The following is a 16,388-nucleotide window of genomic DNA, read 5'->3' as shown; positions in this document are numbered from 1 at the left end:
GTATCCTCCATCCTTAACAACAGCGTCGTCCCCTGGAGCTCTGGACACTGCATTAGTTAGCACTTGCATCCCCACTCTCTGCATCTGAATAAGTTCAGACCCCTCCTCACCTCAGGTCGCTGAAAATAGGACCCAAGCAGCACCGTTTCTTCCATCCTATACATTTCGGCATGTTCAAGAGGCTTACAGAATATTGTTGAGGTTTTTGAGATTGAATAATGGCTTTTCATATTTCCTAGAGGGGACCACATAACTCATTTCTAAAATACTTAGATTAGCAAAGCTACTTCCTGCACAGAGCCAGAGTAATATGGCGATGTTTTAATGCCTAACAAATTTTAGACTGATGAAAAGATAGAGCGTCCTCTCCCTCTACTGTGCTCCGACCAGCCGAGAACAAAGCAACTGCAGAAGTACTCTTTTGCTTTATGAACGTCCTATGCTTTTATATTTGAAATCTCTAAAGATAAATTTTATTGTAATTAAATAAAGTAAATGCCGACACATGTTGGATGCTGTGAAGTCCATTAAACTGGATTTTAAAATCATGACCGGCCATCTTTACAGTTGTGACTTGTAAGAGGGTTTTTTAAAAAAATTACTTTCAGTTAGTGTTTTGTTCAAAAATATTCGTCTTATTAAAGTAGTATTTTTGTATATTGACTCAATTTTAAAATCCAAAATGTGACACTTTTACTTCAAAACCACCTCAATCTCTTTTTTTTCTTAAATAAGTGTTTTAAGTTTGTTGCCATCAAAAATAAATGTATTTAGTAATTTGTGGTTGAAGGTGTCAGATGATGAGGTCTTTTTGCACTTAGAGAATGTAAATTTTACTGCAAAATTAAAAGGATTAATCTTTTCTTTCTATATTCTTTTATACTATCATGGAAGATAAATTATTGAAAACCACTTGCCTGCCACCCAGCCATTCCAATCCTTGTTAGGTCAGGCATCAGAACCATGTCCTTCAATAAACCTTGAGGCATTTTGTTCTTTTTGGAGTGAGGGCAGAGAGCTTATGAAGTAGGAGGGAACTTTCACATAAAACATCTTTGATCATGTGGGAGGTGATGAACAAAGTATGTATGAATTTGTAAATGATAACTATTGAAATACATTGTTGAAAAGTGTAAATTAAAATGACCGAGTAGTAGATGCTGGAAAATTGTCTTGGAAGTTTAATATTTCTACTTCCTTAAAAAATTTTTTAAGGTAAATGTACGCCTAAAAATATTGTATACTCTTTTACTAAAAAGTTTTGTGGAAATTAAGTACCATTTGTGGGAGTGGCTCATTTATTATTTTAAAAGTTTCTACATTTATTTTTCTGCAGATCCTAAAATAGTTATGACCTTTATATATAATTTATACATTTGTCTCGCTGTTTTTCATTCCCTAAAATTTGATATTTGCACTTTAATACTTAAACATTTTGTAATTTTACATTTCTTACACTCAGGGAGAAAAAGTCTACATTACACTTAGTGTATTTATGATATAATTTTGGGAAATGTATTATTTAACCATTTGCTTCATTTTGTGATTAAAAACCCATTAGTGGTAAGCACTTTTAAGGTGGCATTTTCTTTTAAAACTTTAGAACTAAAATATGTTTTCAGATTGCTACTTCTGAACTCTGTCCTGCAACTACTTGACTTAATGTCGAGAAAAAGGGAAGATTGGACATTAAGGGAAATTCACACTAAAATTTCAGGCTTAATCTTCAAAAAAAAAAAAAAAGTTGTCCTTGTTTTGTTTTAAAGCAGAAATACTAGGCACCAAGGTGGAATGGACATGGGTAAAGGATGAAAACAATAACTGAATCATCAAGAGAGTATGTCTAGTTTTCCAGTTGGTCTACCTTTTCTAGTGTAAAGACTTAAGACATCGATAACTTTTAGTACAGTTCTCCTTAACAAGTGACAAGTTGTGTACGGGTTCTAGAGGTAGGAAAATCACAGAAAAATGTTGTCCTGTTTTGAAAGTGTTTTAATTAGGCAAAAGAAGCATCAGGACAAACCATTTTAAAAACAAAGTCTTCAAGTTGGATGTTGAGATTGGTAACAGGGGAAGCAAGGGAAAAGCCAAGTAAAGATAAAATATTCAGAAGAAAGTCAAAGCTATTTGCAATTACATGTTAGAACAGATTTTGCAGGTGAAAAAAATGTTGCTTAAATATATTCATAAACCTGTTATAAGATTTTCACTTATGCTGTTTCAGAAAATTTAGCTGCTTAAAATATGACAGAACAGTATTTTAACAAATGACTTAATTAAAAGTCAGGAGAGCTACCCAGTTAATTGATAAAGTAGAGGCAACGTGGGGGAGCCCTTCCCACATTTATTGAAGATTTGTGGCTCCCCCAGCCCCATTTGCCTGCATCAGGCTAACAACCTCGTTCCTCCCATAGAGCCTGGCCAAATCACAGGCGGTGTCCCCCTTATGGTTCCGATGCCCCACATTGCTGGCCGTGTGCTTCACCAGGAACTCCACCACCCGGAGGTGGCCTTCTTTGGCAGCCAAGTGCAAGGGCAGGTTCCCTTCATTATCCTCGATGTTAACATCAGCTTGAAACTCCAGCAAAGTCTGTAAAGTGTCCAGGAAACCTGCTCTGGCCGCATCATGAATGACAGCGAAACCAGTTCGGTCTTTCAAATCGGGATTAGCACCTCTAAGTAGTAGTCTCCTGGCAATCTCGGGATTTCCAAGTTTCATAACCTGGAAAAGAAGTAGAAATGGTAGAATCCTTCAAGTGCTCATGCTACAGAAATATAAAATATCTGCCTGTCCATCCATTTATTTAACTATTTATTTTTGATGGAGTACTTGCGGAAGACCCATAGCATGGGGCTTGATGGGGTCAAATGCAGAAAAGTGCTAGTAGGTGAAAGTAGAAGTTGAGCTTCTAAAAATTGAGCTTCTATGATGGAACGTCTTAAATGGGTCCAAAAGTAGGATAAATTGATCAATAAGATAGAATTTGTGCAACATGTATAGCATTTGCTAACAACTCAGTCCTCTATGTTCCATGAAGAGTTGTGTAATTTCATGAATTTATTAAAATAAAAGAAATGGAATTTGGGATTTAAATAAGAGTCTCTTTCTGTTTGATTGTTCATGCTCATAAAAGGTGCCTGTGGTATTAATTCTAGAAAATCATATGTGGTTAAACTTTATTTTCTAAATAGCTACTGCAAACAAATAAGGATGTTGAGTTTCTTTAAACCAACTCCATCAGCGAGTGTAAAAATGATGTCTTAAAAATTCAGGCCTGATATTTTCTTAAATGATCAATTTTTACAGGTTCCCTCCAAACAGATATAGTTCCAAATTTCCGAGCATTTCTTTAAAAATGTTTTTTATTTGCAAGTTATTTAGTATTGGCTACTAGGTGTATTCAATGCCTAGAATCCTTCATTTTAAGTTACAAAACATTACTGATTATTAAGGTGTTAAATAAGCCACAGTGTTCTAAATTGTTTATGGTATCAATTTATATAAAACTAAGTTCCTGATATGCCTTGTATCACAGTAGGAAATTGTTGTATGACAACTGTTCTTGAAAATAATGAAATAGTCACCCTATTACATTATATGCTGTTTCTCAAAGTTCTGACAAGCCTCCTGATTTTCAAGTGAGCAAAAGAAGAAAAAATAAGATATTTAATGGGTGTTTTGGGACACGGACAGCCTTGTGCCTTGTCTTGTGGTTTGAGCTAATTTAATAATCAACTGGTGATCCTGTGTTAGTTCCTTTTTCAGTTACTATCAAGCATTTAAAGAATAGCTATTTGTAAACTGCCAACATTTTAAAAGTCAGAATGTGGTATTACCACTTGCTATCAACATACAAATAATTCACATAACGAAGATTATTTACTATTGTTTGAATATGTTTCACTCTATCAGTGGTCTGTTATAAAATATCTTGTAGAACATCATGCAAACATAAAATACATATAATTTAGTTGTGAAAAAATATTACTTTCATTAACATGTCACATATTTTCAGCATTTACACTGGTTTATTTATATTTAGGTATATTATAATAATCTAAATTATAATAAATATCTTATATAATAGACACTCAATGTTTATGAAATTAAATGCTAATGGAAAATACAAAGTCGATCTATCTTTTTTAAATGTTTAAAAAATCTAATCACATATTAAATAAAATATATTTAGAATGAGTAATATTTTGTAAATGCAAACTATATAGATGGACAAGATATTAAGCACCCCTGTTGATAAAACTCTGTTGACTTTTAGCTCTTCCTTTGGAGCAGTGGTAAACAGTGATACATAATTTATATTTCAAGAACTTCAATGAAACATACTTTTGGTTATTAAAAATTGATACCACCACAACTGTCTCTAAAGATTTAGTCATATTTAAGGACCTACAATGAGAAAAATAAGAGACAGATATCTTGGATCTTTGTAAAGCAAACATACGATTAAGGCCTTTGATATTAACCTGATAGAAAAATATACACTAGGAAGGTGGAAAAGGCTTTTGAAATTGAGTTAAATAAACATAATTGTAGAATAAAATTCACCTTTTTTCACAGAAAATAATAGTAATATTGGAAATGGTTTTGAAGAAAGTTATTTCTTGACTTATGACACAACTTCAGAGTCAGGATTATACATAATGAAAATAAGCCTTGAAACTCCAGTTTCTGTGTGTGTGTTTCGTTATATGTACAAGGACTAAGCCACAATAAGTGGGTGTTAGTATCTTGATAAGTATGTTTAATATAAACAAGATTGCAAAGTTGTATTAAAAATGTTTGTCAAAACTTTTTAAAAGAATATTATTAATTTCCCAGTCTTTCTGTTCGTCAAAAATCCTGTAAAATCTTATTATGAACATGGGTTAAGTAGCTCATTCTTTGTGAAGTTTATATAATCTTTTGAGTTTTCAAAAGGAAGCTTTTCAATATATTAAATTTGTTACTTTGCTATCATCACTAAACCTGTTCAAAACTACTAGGTAGAAAAAGAAAAAAAATCATTACTTAATGTAGCAGAAATAACAAGATAAATAATTTAGTATCTGTGCATAAACTTCCTTAATACTGAAATTTTTGCAAGGCCAGTGTATTCTGATTGAAAACGTACAGACTACATGGACTTTGTTTGTTACTAGTATATCTCCTGGCACTTAAATTTTTAATTCTTGTAACCGAAACAAAGCCCTCTAAAAACCCTCTCCCCAATGGGTTTTCAAAAACAGCTTCAAGTGTTGCATTTCCAAATAAGAATAGCTCATAAGAATATCATCAGAACTCTGATAAATTAACTATTTTAAACTATTTTGTCATTTTTCTGTTTCTAAGCCTTTCACCTAAGTTACATGATAACATTCAGAAGAAGAAAAAAATTATCAGGTACAATACTTGGCAGCTGGACATGTGTCAATTGTTGACTGTAAATCTAATTACTGAAAATTAGAGCACACCACGGCATAATCGTAGAGACAAAGACACTGCAGCTGAGCTCTGATTAGAAAATTCAACTTTTTATTCCTCCCGACTCCTGAATGAGTGGATGATATTACATTAACTGTGAAATGTACATCCTGTCCCGGTGCCCAGGCCACCCATTCCAAACGAGGAAAAGTCGTTTGTCAAAACTTGGAGCATTTGAAGGAAAAACACCCTCACCAGTAGTCAAGAAAATTAACGTTAAAGTCTATTACTGGGGGCAAAGTACGTGAAACCACTAATAGCAGTGTATTTCAAATAATAATCATAATAATGTGTTTACAGAGCTGTCTTTAAAAACAAAACAAAACAAACAAACCTCGGCCCTACAATGACTACTCTAAAATCCCCACCGTCACAAAAAGATTCCAAAAACTAAGACCAAATCTGGACCCCACTTGATATCAAGGATGTTATTGGATTTGAGGAGTTTGTTCAAAGTACGTCATTTTGAGAAGTTGCATCCACTTAAAGATATAAAATATGGCAACCAACTAGGTTTAAAAACAGTGAAATTTTATGTCCCTGAAAGCTTAAAAGCTGTAAATCTAGAAAACCGGGTCACGTAGGCAACATTATTGACTTGTTTTCCCCACCTCTCTGAATACCAACCTGCAGCGCAGTCCTTCCAAATCCATTTTGTGCATTGACGTTTACATTATTTTGCAACAAACTAGTAAGTTGCTCTAGGTCCCCCCTGGCAGCTGCGGACGCCAACTCGTTCCCCCAAGGCTCGGCCATTCTTTAGGGTCCTGACGATCAGGAAAAGATGAATTAGTCGTTTTTCTTTTTCTCCTTTCCTTTGCTCCTAACCAGGCTACATGATGGCATCGGAGACTGACAGAAGGACTGGGATGGTTAATCTGGAGTAGAGCTTGGTAGTAAATACTAGTAAGATCTGCCTGCCAAAAGCCCGCCCCTCGATTCACACGTGATTATTCAGCAAAACTGAGCCATTGGAGAGGGGCTCCTCGCCTCGCTTTTTTAGCTTAACCCCTATGAAGAATTCTGACGACTCCACAGAGACACACACAGACACACATACATTCCTGGGTAATGACTCCGGACGTCAGATGTAGGCAGAGCTGTCACGTACCTACGCTACAGATCTCTGTGAGGAGTGTGTGTGGACACTCAAGGGACTATAGATCGGGGCAGAAAATACCGCGGAAGGAAAGACATTCGGGGGGAAGAAAAGGCATTCACCCACCCTTGTTCACGGTGGTGACTTGAGCTGTGTGAGGCAGAACTGCAGGGGCAGGTCCTCCAGGGGGCTCGGTTTCCATCCGTCTCGCCGAAGGGACAGTCCTGGGTCCTCCGCTGCTGGGAGAGCGCCGCGGTGGCTGGATGCTGACGTGCTCCGGGGGGTTAAAAGATGATCGCCAAAGGCGAACGGGAGTAGCAGTTCCGTGGCCCTCAATTTACAGGTCGTAACGACTGCCCAGTACTCTGGGCTTCTCCAGAAGAGCCTTTAGTCGCGTCCGGGCCAAGTCGTGGGCTAATGCCGCTCAGGAAAGCTCCGGAGCCCGCCCGCCAGGCAGCCGCAGCCCCGCCGAGCCTCAGAGGCCGTGGGAGCCGGGCTCGGCGCGCGTCTCCGGAGGCTGCCGGGCGTGCGGCGGGCCCCCGAGAAGCCCGTCATGCCGGCCCCGCCAGGTCCCGGGACTCCCGGCAGCCTGAGGAAGGAGGAGAGCGATGCGGGAAGCGTCTACGGGGCCCGGACTGCTGGGGCAGCTCGCGGCAGCATTGCGGCTGTACTGGGCAGCCCCCCGGGAACTTCCCGCCTACGACCGAGCTCGTTCAGGCTTTCTGTTGTAGGTACTCATTGAGCTGCTGCCGCCGCTGTCCTTTCCTTCCTTTCCCGGTTTTGTGGGAGCCTCCGGAGATGGGGAGAGTCCTGGGAAACGCAGGCCAAGTTCTGAGTAGGGGGAGTCGCCACAGTTCCAGGGCGCAGCCAGACCCGCCGCCGTCTCGGCGAGCGCTCAGCAGCTTCGGCGCCCGGTGCCACTTCGCCACCTCTCGCGGTCCCCGGCCGCCTGTGCCCCTTTGCTGCGGACAGGACAGCCGCCAGCCAGCTGTGCCCTGGAGCCGAGCCTGGCAGCACTGCTTCCTCCCTGGCCACACCGCTCCCAGTGACAGTTTCTTTTGTAGCTGATTCCCCCCTAGATCGCCGGTCCCTGCTCCTTTCACTCCTACGGGCACTTGCGTGTCGCCCCCTTTTTTACTTTTTTCCTTCACTCCCTCCCTTGCTGCTTTTTTCGCTGAAACAATTGCTGCTTCTGTTGCCTCTCAGAGAGGGTGCCGGTTTCTTCTCCCTTTTTTCCGACCTCATCAGCTTTTTTTGAAAAGAAAAAAATTGAGCGCTTTTTGAGTTGAAAAACCCGCCCCCATTTTAACGGCAGAGTTTTAAGGAGGCTCGGCGGAGTTGCAGCGCCGCGGAAGCGGGAAGGCCGGGCACCGCCCACGCCCCGCCCTCCGCCCTGCTGGCGCTCGCGCTCGCAGTCTAGCAGGCTCCGCCCTCCCGGCCCCGCGCACTCATTCCCGCCTCCAGCTCTCCACCTCCTCCCGTCAAGTCTCTTGCGCCGGCTCCCTCGCGCCGGCTCACTCCCGCTGGCTAGGCGGCCTGTCCCCAGCTGGAGCGGGGTTCGGCCCCGCGAAGCCCGGCCTGCCCTTCTCCGGCGGGCGGGCTTGAGTCTGTGACGCCAACCCCCAGCTGCCCCAATTCCTACGGGCGCGAGGACAGGGGTTTGTTATTTAAGACGCTGTGGAGGGCGGCGGGGTCTTCGAGGCCCCGCAGCACAGGCTGCGGGAAGGCGGAGAGCGAGCTGGCATAAAGGGAGTCGTTCTCCAGCGCTAGCGGGGCAGGTCGGCCAGCCTCTGTGCTCCCCCGCCAGGCTCGCAAAGTTCGGGCGGCCAGGCTTGCGGCTGCTGCTGCCTCCTCTAGGGCGCGCGCGCTCTGTAAACTCGGCCTCCTTCGCTGAGCCCTGGGCCTCGGCCTCGCACCTGCCAGATCCACGCCCGACGGCCGCGGTGGGCAGGGGTGGCCGCGAGGGTGGAGGGAAAAATCCGGACTGCCACTAAGCACAGTGCTCACAAAAAGCAAGTCTTGTATAGATTGAATTTTATGAAAACTTAAGACATGGCATAGATAAGAATGAACTCTGAAGCCTTAATTAATCAAGGACTAGAAACTGCTAAATAGTCCTGTTATTAGAGAAAAAGGAGAAAAGCAATTAAATTTAAAGCAAAATTTAAAATAAGTCGTGTGAAGTGTTTTCTAACAAAGCTATTTCTTTGTTGCCGAAGTTCTCTCACTACTTAGAAGTGGCTTGGTGTTTTGGGGGTGTGGGGTTGGGGAGGGTGTCTATATGTAAAGGAATGGTCTCTCTCCTAATCCTTTATTTAATCATCCGACACCAATTTCCAGTACTTTTAACTTCCTCTTTTAAAGTGAGATTAATTAACTATTGCTTTCTATATTTTTATACTCTTAAAAATATCCAACACGGTTGCATGATGCACCCAGTGGTCAAAATGAAACCAAGCAAAAAATGACAAGTCTAATTAGAACCGGACTTTGGCAAGCGGATCCTCGAGCAGTATCTGTACCCTTCTTGAAGTACACTGAGAGTGTTAGCAACAAAACACACCAGAAACATCTGGATAATCATCCAGCAGCAGATTGACTGGTAGGTAGAGGGAAAGTTGAAACTGGGAAGAATCTGGCAGTGTTTTCTTTAACGTAATTGTTGAGAAAAAAACTAGAACTCTTTTCTTAGGTAACTAAACGAGTTGTGAATCAAATGAGAACTACAAAAAAAGAAACTAACTCTCTTTTTCTTACATATATGTAGACGTTTCAAATAGAAACATTTAAGATTCCATTTATACCAGTAAGAAATAAATAATAATTTACTTTTGATTGTTCTGGGAACTGTGTAATCTTTTCATACAGCCAGGGGGTGTGAGGACATATTAGCACTGTTGGCTGATAAGAGAGAACTGGTATTAGTTCAATTTATGAAGGTTGCCTTCTAGCATTTATTATGGTTTCTTGCTTAGAGATAAATTGTAAAGAGGAAGAATCTTAAATTGTATGATTACATAGAGTACGGGTAAACGTGCTATAATTTTCATGAAATAAAGTACTTATTGCTGAACAACTAAGTAAAACTTATGATAATTTAAGATGTACACAGAGTTGTATTAAGATTTTTGGAGGCCCTAAGCACTGAAAAGATTTTGATGTTCTACCACCTCTTCCTCATATAGAAATAAAAAGAAAAATAACAGAACCCCAAAATAAGAGTAAAAAAGTCCAACAAAATTCTGGTTTTTTTTCCCATGATGGCTACTTCATTGGTTTTGCTGAGATATTACATTATTTGGCAAAGTTTTTTTTTTTTTTTTTTTTTTTTTTTTTTTTTTTAAACAATCTGGTTTTGCTGGTGCCCTGAAGCATATGCTTCATCTGCCTGTTGGTTAAACCAGAATTGGCAGTGCAGAGCTTAGGGTCTTAGTTCAGAAGGCATACATAAGTATTACACAGTAACCCCAGTGAAAATCTAGTATTTATTGAGGGCTAGTTCACTAAAGCAGATTCAAGGGTATCCTTACCCTCAAGAAGGTTATATTCTAACATGGCTTACAAGAAAAATTCATAGTTAAGTTTCTACTATATTGAGAGTGGTGCTTTCTCTTTTAACATCATAATGATAAGTACATCAAATACTGAAATACAGCCTTTATAGTTAGATATTAAATATTAACAGTCATGGAAACCTTGTGCTCCAGCAGTTCATAATCATTTAAGGAGACATAGAAATGGCTGGGCGTGGTGGCTCACGCCTATAATCCCAGCACTTTGGGAGGCCGAAGTGGGCGGATCACCTGAGGTCAGGAGTTTGAGACCAGCCTGGCCAACATGGTTAAACCGCAACTCCAATAAAAATACAAAAGTTTAGCTAGGTATGGTGGCTGGTGCCTGTAATCCCAGCTGCTCAGGAGGCTGAGGCAGGAGAATTGCTTGAACCTGGCAGGCAGTGGCAGCAGTGAGCAGAGATTGTGCCACTGCACTCCAGCCTGGGCGATGGATCAAGACTCCGTCTCAAAACAAAAAACAAAAAACATAGAAATGTGATTCAGTCAAATTATTCCATGCTTTTCCCTCATTGACTCAAGTAGGTACAGTATCAGATTGATTAACTTTTGGAAATGTGTATGTGGTATTTACCATTTCTTTAACTGGTCTCAAAGTCTTCCTTTTTGTTGTATTTATAGATCAACAGAGGTGGAAAACAGACTGGGCACCCCCAGGCAGCCTTTTTTGTCACTTTATAATTGTGGCTTCAGCATTTTATTTCTGAGATTCAGTGTTTTTTTTTTTCATATAGGTACTTATTTACGAAAATTTTTTATTATTTTTATTTTATTTTATTTTTAAGACAGGTTCTCACTCTGTTGCTCAGGCTAGAGTGCAGTGGCTTGGTCATGGTCATGGTTCACTGAAACCTTGACTTCCCAGGCCCAAGTGACCCTCCTACCTCAGCCTCCAGAGTAGCTGGGGCCACAGGCATGCTCCACCATGCCTAGATAATTTTTCTAATTTTGTGGAGATGGGGTCTTCCTATATTGGCCAGGCTTGAAAGTTCTTTCAAGAACAGGGAAAGACGGAGTCTTGCCCTGTCACCAGGCTGGAGTGCAATGGTGTGATCTCGGCTCACTGCAGTCTCCACCTCCGGGTTCAAGCCATTCTCCTGCCTCAGCCTCCTGAGTAGCTGGGATTACATGTGCCTGCCACCACACCCAGCTAATTTTTGTATTTTTAGTAGAGACGGGGTTTCACCATGTTGGCCAGGATGGTCTCCATCTCCTGACCTCATGATCTGCCCGACTCGGCTTCCCAAAGTGCTGGGATTACAGGTGTGAGCCACCGCGCCTGGCCTAAAAGTTCTTCTTTAAAGAAAGAAGAAAGAAAGCCCAGTAAGCAACCCCAAAGCTGAAAAATAATAGCAATAATTAATATTTGTATAGTGTTTCATGGTTATAAAATATGTGTGTGTGTGTGTGTGTATATATATATATATATATATATTTTTTTTTTTTTTTGAGACAGAGTCTTGCTCTGTCACCCAGGCAGAGTACAGTGGCACGATCTCAGCTCACTGCAACCTCTGCCTCCTGGGTTCAAGCGATTATCCTGCCTCAGCCTCCTGAGTAGCTGGGATTACAGGTGTGCACCACCACACCCAGCTAAATTTTGTATCTTTAGTAGAGACAGGGTTTCACCATGTTGGTCAGGCTGGTCTTGAACTCCTGACCTCGTGATCCACCCACCTCAGCCTCCCAAAGTGCTGGGATTACAGGTATGAGCCACCGCGCCCAGCCAATGCATATATTAATCTTTACAACAATTCTGTGAAGCGACTATGATAATAATCCCCATATTTCAGGTGAGGGAATTGAGGCTGACAGAAATTGTGATTTAAAGTCAGTAAATAGTAGACATAGGATTTGAACTCAGTTCTTGGGGCTCCAAACCTTATACTTTTCCATTAGTTTAAGAGAGTCCAGGGTCAGCCACTAGTATCCTAAACAACATTAAATCACTAGATGAAATACATATGTGTAGTAGCATTAGTCTTCTCATGAATTACATTATAAGCAAGAAGTATTATTTAAGAAATTGGTTATCTTAACCGAAGAATCAAGGTTACCACTACAAGTAATAAGTCAAGTTGATAACACATAGCCCTGATATGATGTAACAAGGACATATCACCTCTGCGGTGTTCTACCCCAAATGCATAAACTCAGTGTAATTCTGAGAATACATTAGGCAATCCCAGATTGAGGGAGATTTTATAAAGTTCCTAACTCTTCAAAAGTGTCCACTGAGAAACTGTCACAGATTGGAAGAGGCTACTGAGACATGACAACTAAATGTAATGTATTATTGGACCATGGAACAAGAAAAGGACATTAGTGTAAAAATCCAAATAGAGCCTCTAGAATTTAACTAGTAGTATTTAGCAGTGTTAATTTCCTAGTTTTGATAGATGTACCATGTTAAATAAGATGGTAACATTAGAGAAAAATGGGTTAAAAGCATATAGGAACATGCTGTACTATCTTTGGAACTATTCTAAAATAATTTCAAATAAGAATTTAGTAAAATATAAATAGTATTTATTATTTATATTGGAAATAAGGATGATATAAAAGTTTCTCTTAAAAGAACATGGAGATTCCAGAAAAACATCTGTATTTAACTTAGGCTGAGCTCCAGGAACTCCTACTGTGGGCCAACTATGAGAATAGATAAATTAAAATTACTTGTCTTTGCTCGTGCATGGACCAAATTTCTTTACATTTCTTTCTTTTGGTTTATGACACTTAACTGAAATTGTTTCTCTTAAGGATGGAATTCTGGAGAAGTAAAAAATGATTTTTTTCTCCTAATTCAGTATTTATTTTTCTTCCCTTCTCTTATCTGTAGTAGATAATTACTCTGGATGCTAGGTATCCAATTGGGAAGAGTTAGGCCATAGGGAAGAAACAGTGTCTTTGGGAACGGTATAAACTAAGCAGCATGGAAGGGAAATTGTACAGAGGCAACATGATAACTGGAAAGAGCACTAATTTGACCTAGTCTTGAATCCTAGGTTTGTCACTTTGTAGCATGACTTTGAGCAAATTCTCAACTTGCCAGAGCAGCTTTATATTCTGTAAAGTAGTAGTTGTAAACATTAAATGAGATAAAGTTTGTAATGTATCTGTACATATAGACTCCCAATAAAAATTAATAAATTCAAAAGCATTTACTATCTGTTATGTTCACAAGACTTTGCTATGTTTGCACTATGGCGAATATAAAAACACATGGCATAAAGCAGTTTATAATCTCAAACTTTCAACCTTTAGGGGAGATTAAACATACATATATGAAAACCATTAGAGAAAAAAATTACAGAATTTACTGGAGCACTAAGTTGTGTTGTAAAGATAGTAAAAGCAGTGATTAGAAAGGAGAAAGATCCTTATTGGCTTAAATTTTAGGAAAGGGGTGGTCCTGAGAAAAGCATTTAGGAATTGGTATACAGAGTAATAACTAATATGTTTGGAGAGTTTTAAGGTTTATAAGGAATTTTCACCAGCATTTTATCACTCAACATTCAAAATCACAAGTTTTTTATTTTAGAGATAAAGAAATAGAACCAGAGAGCCTTTGTTAAAGAGCAGAGTTAGAACTCAAACCACAATTATTGACTATTAAATGTATGTTAGTTTGATACCAATATTTTATATTTTCCATGCATTTTCATAATTGCTTTCTCGTTTATCAGAGGAAATAGTCCTGTGAGAAGCTGAACTCAGAAAGATTAACTGACTCATCCAAGTTCCCTCAGCTAATTATTTGGAAAAGCAGTACTAATATATGCCTGAATGTCTAGTGTGTTCATCCCATTGTTCTATATACCACATTGTTTTAATTTCCAGATGGAGAGAAACGAAAGAAAAAGGGAGCAACATGGGATTTGAATGGGTTCCAAGGTACACACGCATCATCACAGAGAAAAACCCTCAACTTTTTAGGACTGCATTAATCCTTGGCCATATAACTAGAAACAATTCACCTGCCTTATACTGAGGGTGGCCTATATGAATGGAGCAACTGAATTGCCACATTTATATTATTGGTGCTGTGTTTTGCCTCATGATTCACATTTGTGCTGACTTTTGGAATTACTTTTTAAAAAAATATTTATTTATTTATTTACTTTGAAACAGAGTTTCACTCTGTCACCGGACTGGGGTGCAGTGGTGTGCTCTTGGTTCACACTGCAACCTCTGCCTCCCGGGTTCAGGTGATTCTCCTGCCTCAGCCTCCCAAGTAGCTGGGACTACAGGCGCACGTCACCATGCCTGACTAATTTTTGTATTATTTTTAGCAGAGATGGGATTTCACTATGTTGGCCAGGCTGGTCTCAACTCCTGACCTCAAGTGATCTGCCCGCCTTGGCCTCCCAAAGTGTTGAGATTACAGGCATGAGCCACTGCCCTGGCCATGGAATTATTTTCTTAGGGATGAAAATTAAGCAAGACATTTTGATTCATGTGACTATGGAGAGTTCTATTATTTAGCTAATTCTGGTCTAAACACAGATCAATACTTAAGAGTTGTAGGCCAGCCTATTTTCATTTAAGAAAACACACAGAACAAACTCAGATCATAATACAGTGCACTTTTTTATATTCAGTGAAACTGAACAATTAAGTCATATTTCTGATTTCACATGAATATATTCCCAGTTTATGGAGCCTCTGCCTTGCTGGGTGTGGTGGTATGGCTCACACCTGTAATCCCCACTCTCAGGAGGCTGAGGTGGGAGGATGGCTTGAGCACAGGAGTTGGAAGCCAGCCTGGGCAACATAGTGAGGCCCTGTCTCTAAAAAAGTAAATAAATAATATAAGTTTAAAAGATTCTTAAGGGAAGCCTAGGCCTTCATGCTATATGATGATTTCACTAGTTTTTATTTTAGCTCTATAGGATAAAATCACCAATCTTATTTCACATTTTCAAGCGTTTACATACTTTCCAAAGTAAGTAAATGCCCCATGACAATCCAAAAGCTGATATTTTCCCAAGTCAAGGATGAACAACTTCCACTGTCACACTCACTCTAACCTGGATGACAATTACAAACTGTCACACTTCATTGAACATAGTCTTTGGCTGTTTTAGTTACAGAGGCTGTCAGTTTCTGACCGTGGGTTGAAACTTTAAATAATTGGTGAATATTCCAAATTAGTTTCTTATAAAAATAAGTAGGCTGGGCGATGTGGCTCACGCCTGTAATCCCAGCACTTTGGGAGGTCGAGGAGGATCACGAGGACAGGAGTTCGAGACCTGCCTGGCCAACATAGTGAAAAATACATAATTGCTCTAAAATACGTCTCTACTAAAAATACAAAAAAAAAAAAAAAAACTTAGCCGGGCGTGGTGGCGGGCGCCTGTAATCCCAGCTACTCCGGAGGCTGAGGCAGGAGAATCGCTTGAACCCAGAAGATGGAGGTTGCAGTGAGCCGAGATCGCGCCACTGCACTCCAGCCCGGGTGACAGTGCGAGACTCCGCCTCTAACTAACTAACTAACTAACTAACTAACTAACTAACTAACTAACTATGTTCAAAGCTGGATTCAAGTTTTACCCCATTTGTAAGATGTCTCAGCTTAAAAAAAAAACAAATATAACTGCAGCAATAGAAAGGTTTTCCCTTTTTTCCCCCTTTGGAGCAACCCTATTAACTGAGGGTTGTTATTTCTCATAACTACCTTATCAATTAAAAAAAATGCTCCTCCTCTTCTCTGGGACGAGATTTTTACCTTTCTCAGCTTCCTCGTCTCTCCCATGTCTACCATGGCAGTCTGGTTACTTCTGGGTTATGGAGTCTGAGGATGCAGACGTCAGGGAGCTTGGGACTGGGTGTGGCAGTGTGGATTCGGTTTTGACAGGTTGAGCGTGAGAGACTATATGAAGTTGTATTTTGGTGAAACATCGTAGAGAAAACGTATATTTCCGAAATACTGTTTGTTAGACGAGTTGTAAGCGTGTGTTCAGTTGGTTTGTGGGGCTGGTGTGTATTTATGAGACTAACCACGTGAGGTGCACAATCTGGTCCCCGCCTCAGGTAGGGGGAGGCGCTATCCCGAGGCCTTTGCTAAATCCAAACTGGAATAACCTGTTGCCAGACTTGAAGCTTCCGCAGCTGCAGGTTGCAGTCTCTGCAGCCAGCGCAGAGATCCTGGCCCGGTAGTCGCGCGCCCAGCGCTTGACAGGAGGGTGGTCACGTGGAAGCCGCAAAGCGGCGCTTTGCGACCTCGATGACAGGC

At 40.3% G+C, this 16,388-nt stretch overlaps 1 protein-coding gene across 1 annotated transcript; it reads right to left on the bottom strand.

The window, feature by feature from the left end:
* Positions 1-1,974: 1,974 nt before the first annotated feature.
* Positions 1,975-16,323, bottom strand: CDKN2C (cyclin dependent kinase inhibitor 2C). Its single transcript, XM_025388423.1, has 4 exons — positions 15,882-16,323; positions 6,708-8,698; positions 6,110-6,249; positions 1,975-2,722 (listed from the first exon to the last, which is right to left on the bottom strand). The coding sequence occupies exons 3-4, from the start codon at positions 6,236-6,238 to the stop codon at positions 2,345-2,347; spliced, it is 507 nt and encodes a 168-aa protein (XP_025244208.1). The 5' UTR covers positions 6,239-6,249; positions 6,708-8,698; positions 15,882-16,323; the 3' UTR covers positions 1,975-2,344.
* Between the last annotated feature and the right edge of the window lie 65 nt (positions 16,324-16,388).

The sequence above is a fragment of the Theropithecus gelada genome, chromosome 1 (assembly GCF_003255815.1).
Source record: "Theropithecus gelada isolate Dixy chromosome 1, Tgel_1.0, whole genome shotgun sequence".
NCBI classification, from domain to species: Eukaryota; Metazoa; Chordata; class Mammalia; order Primates; family Cercopithecidae; genus Theropithecus; species Theropithecus gelada.
Note: the sequence above shows the minus strand (reverse complement) of the source record. Positions and strands in the feature narration are given on the sequence as shown.

Coding starts and splice junctions, on each gene's coding strand:
- CDKN2C (XM_025388423.1), bottom strand. CDS start 6,238: ATGGCCGAGCCTTGGGGGAACGAGTTGGCGTCCGCAGCTGCCAGGGGG. Junction 2,723..6,109: donor TTGGAAGGACTGCGCTGCAG/GTTGGTATTCAG, acceptor CTTCTTTTCCAG/GTTATGAAACTTGGAAATCC.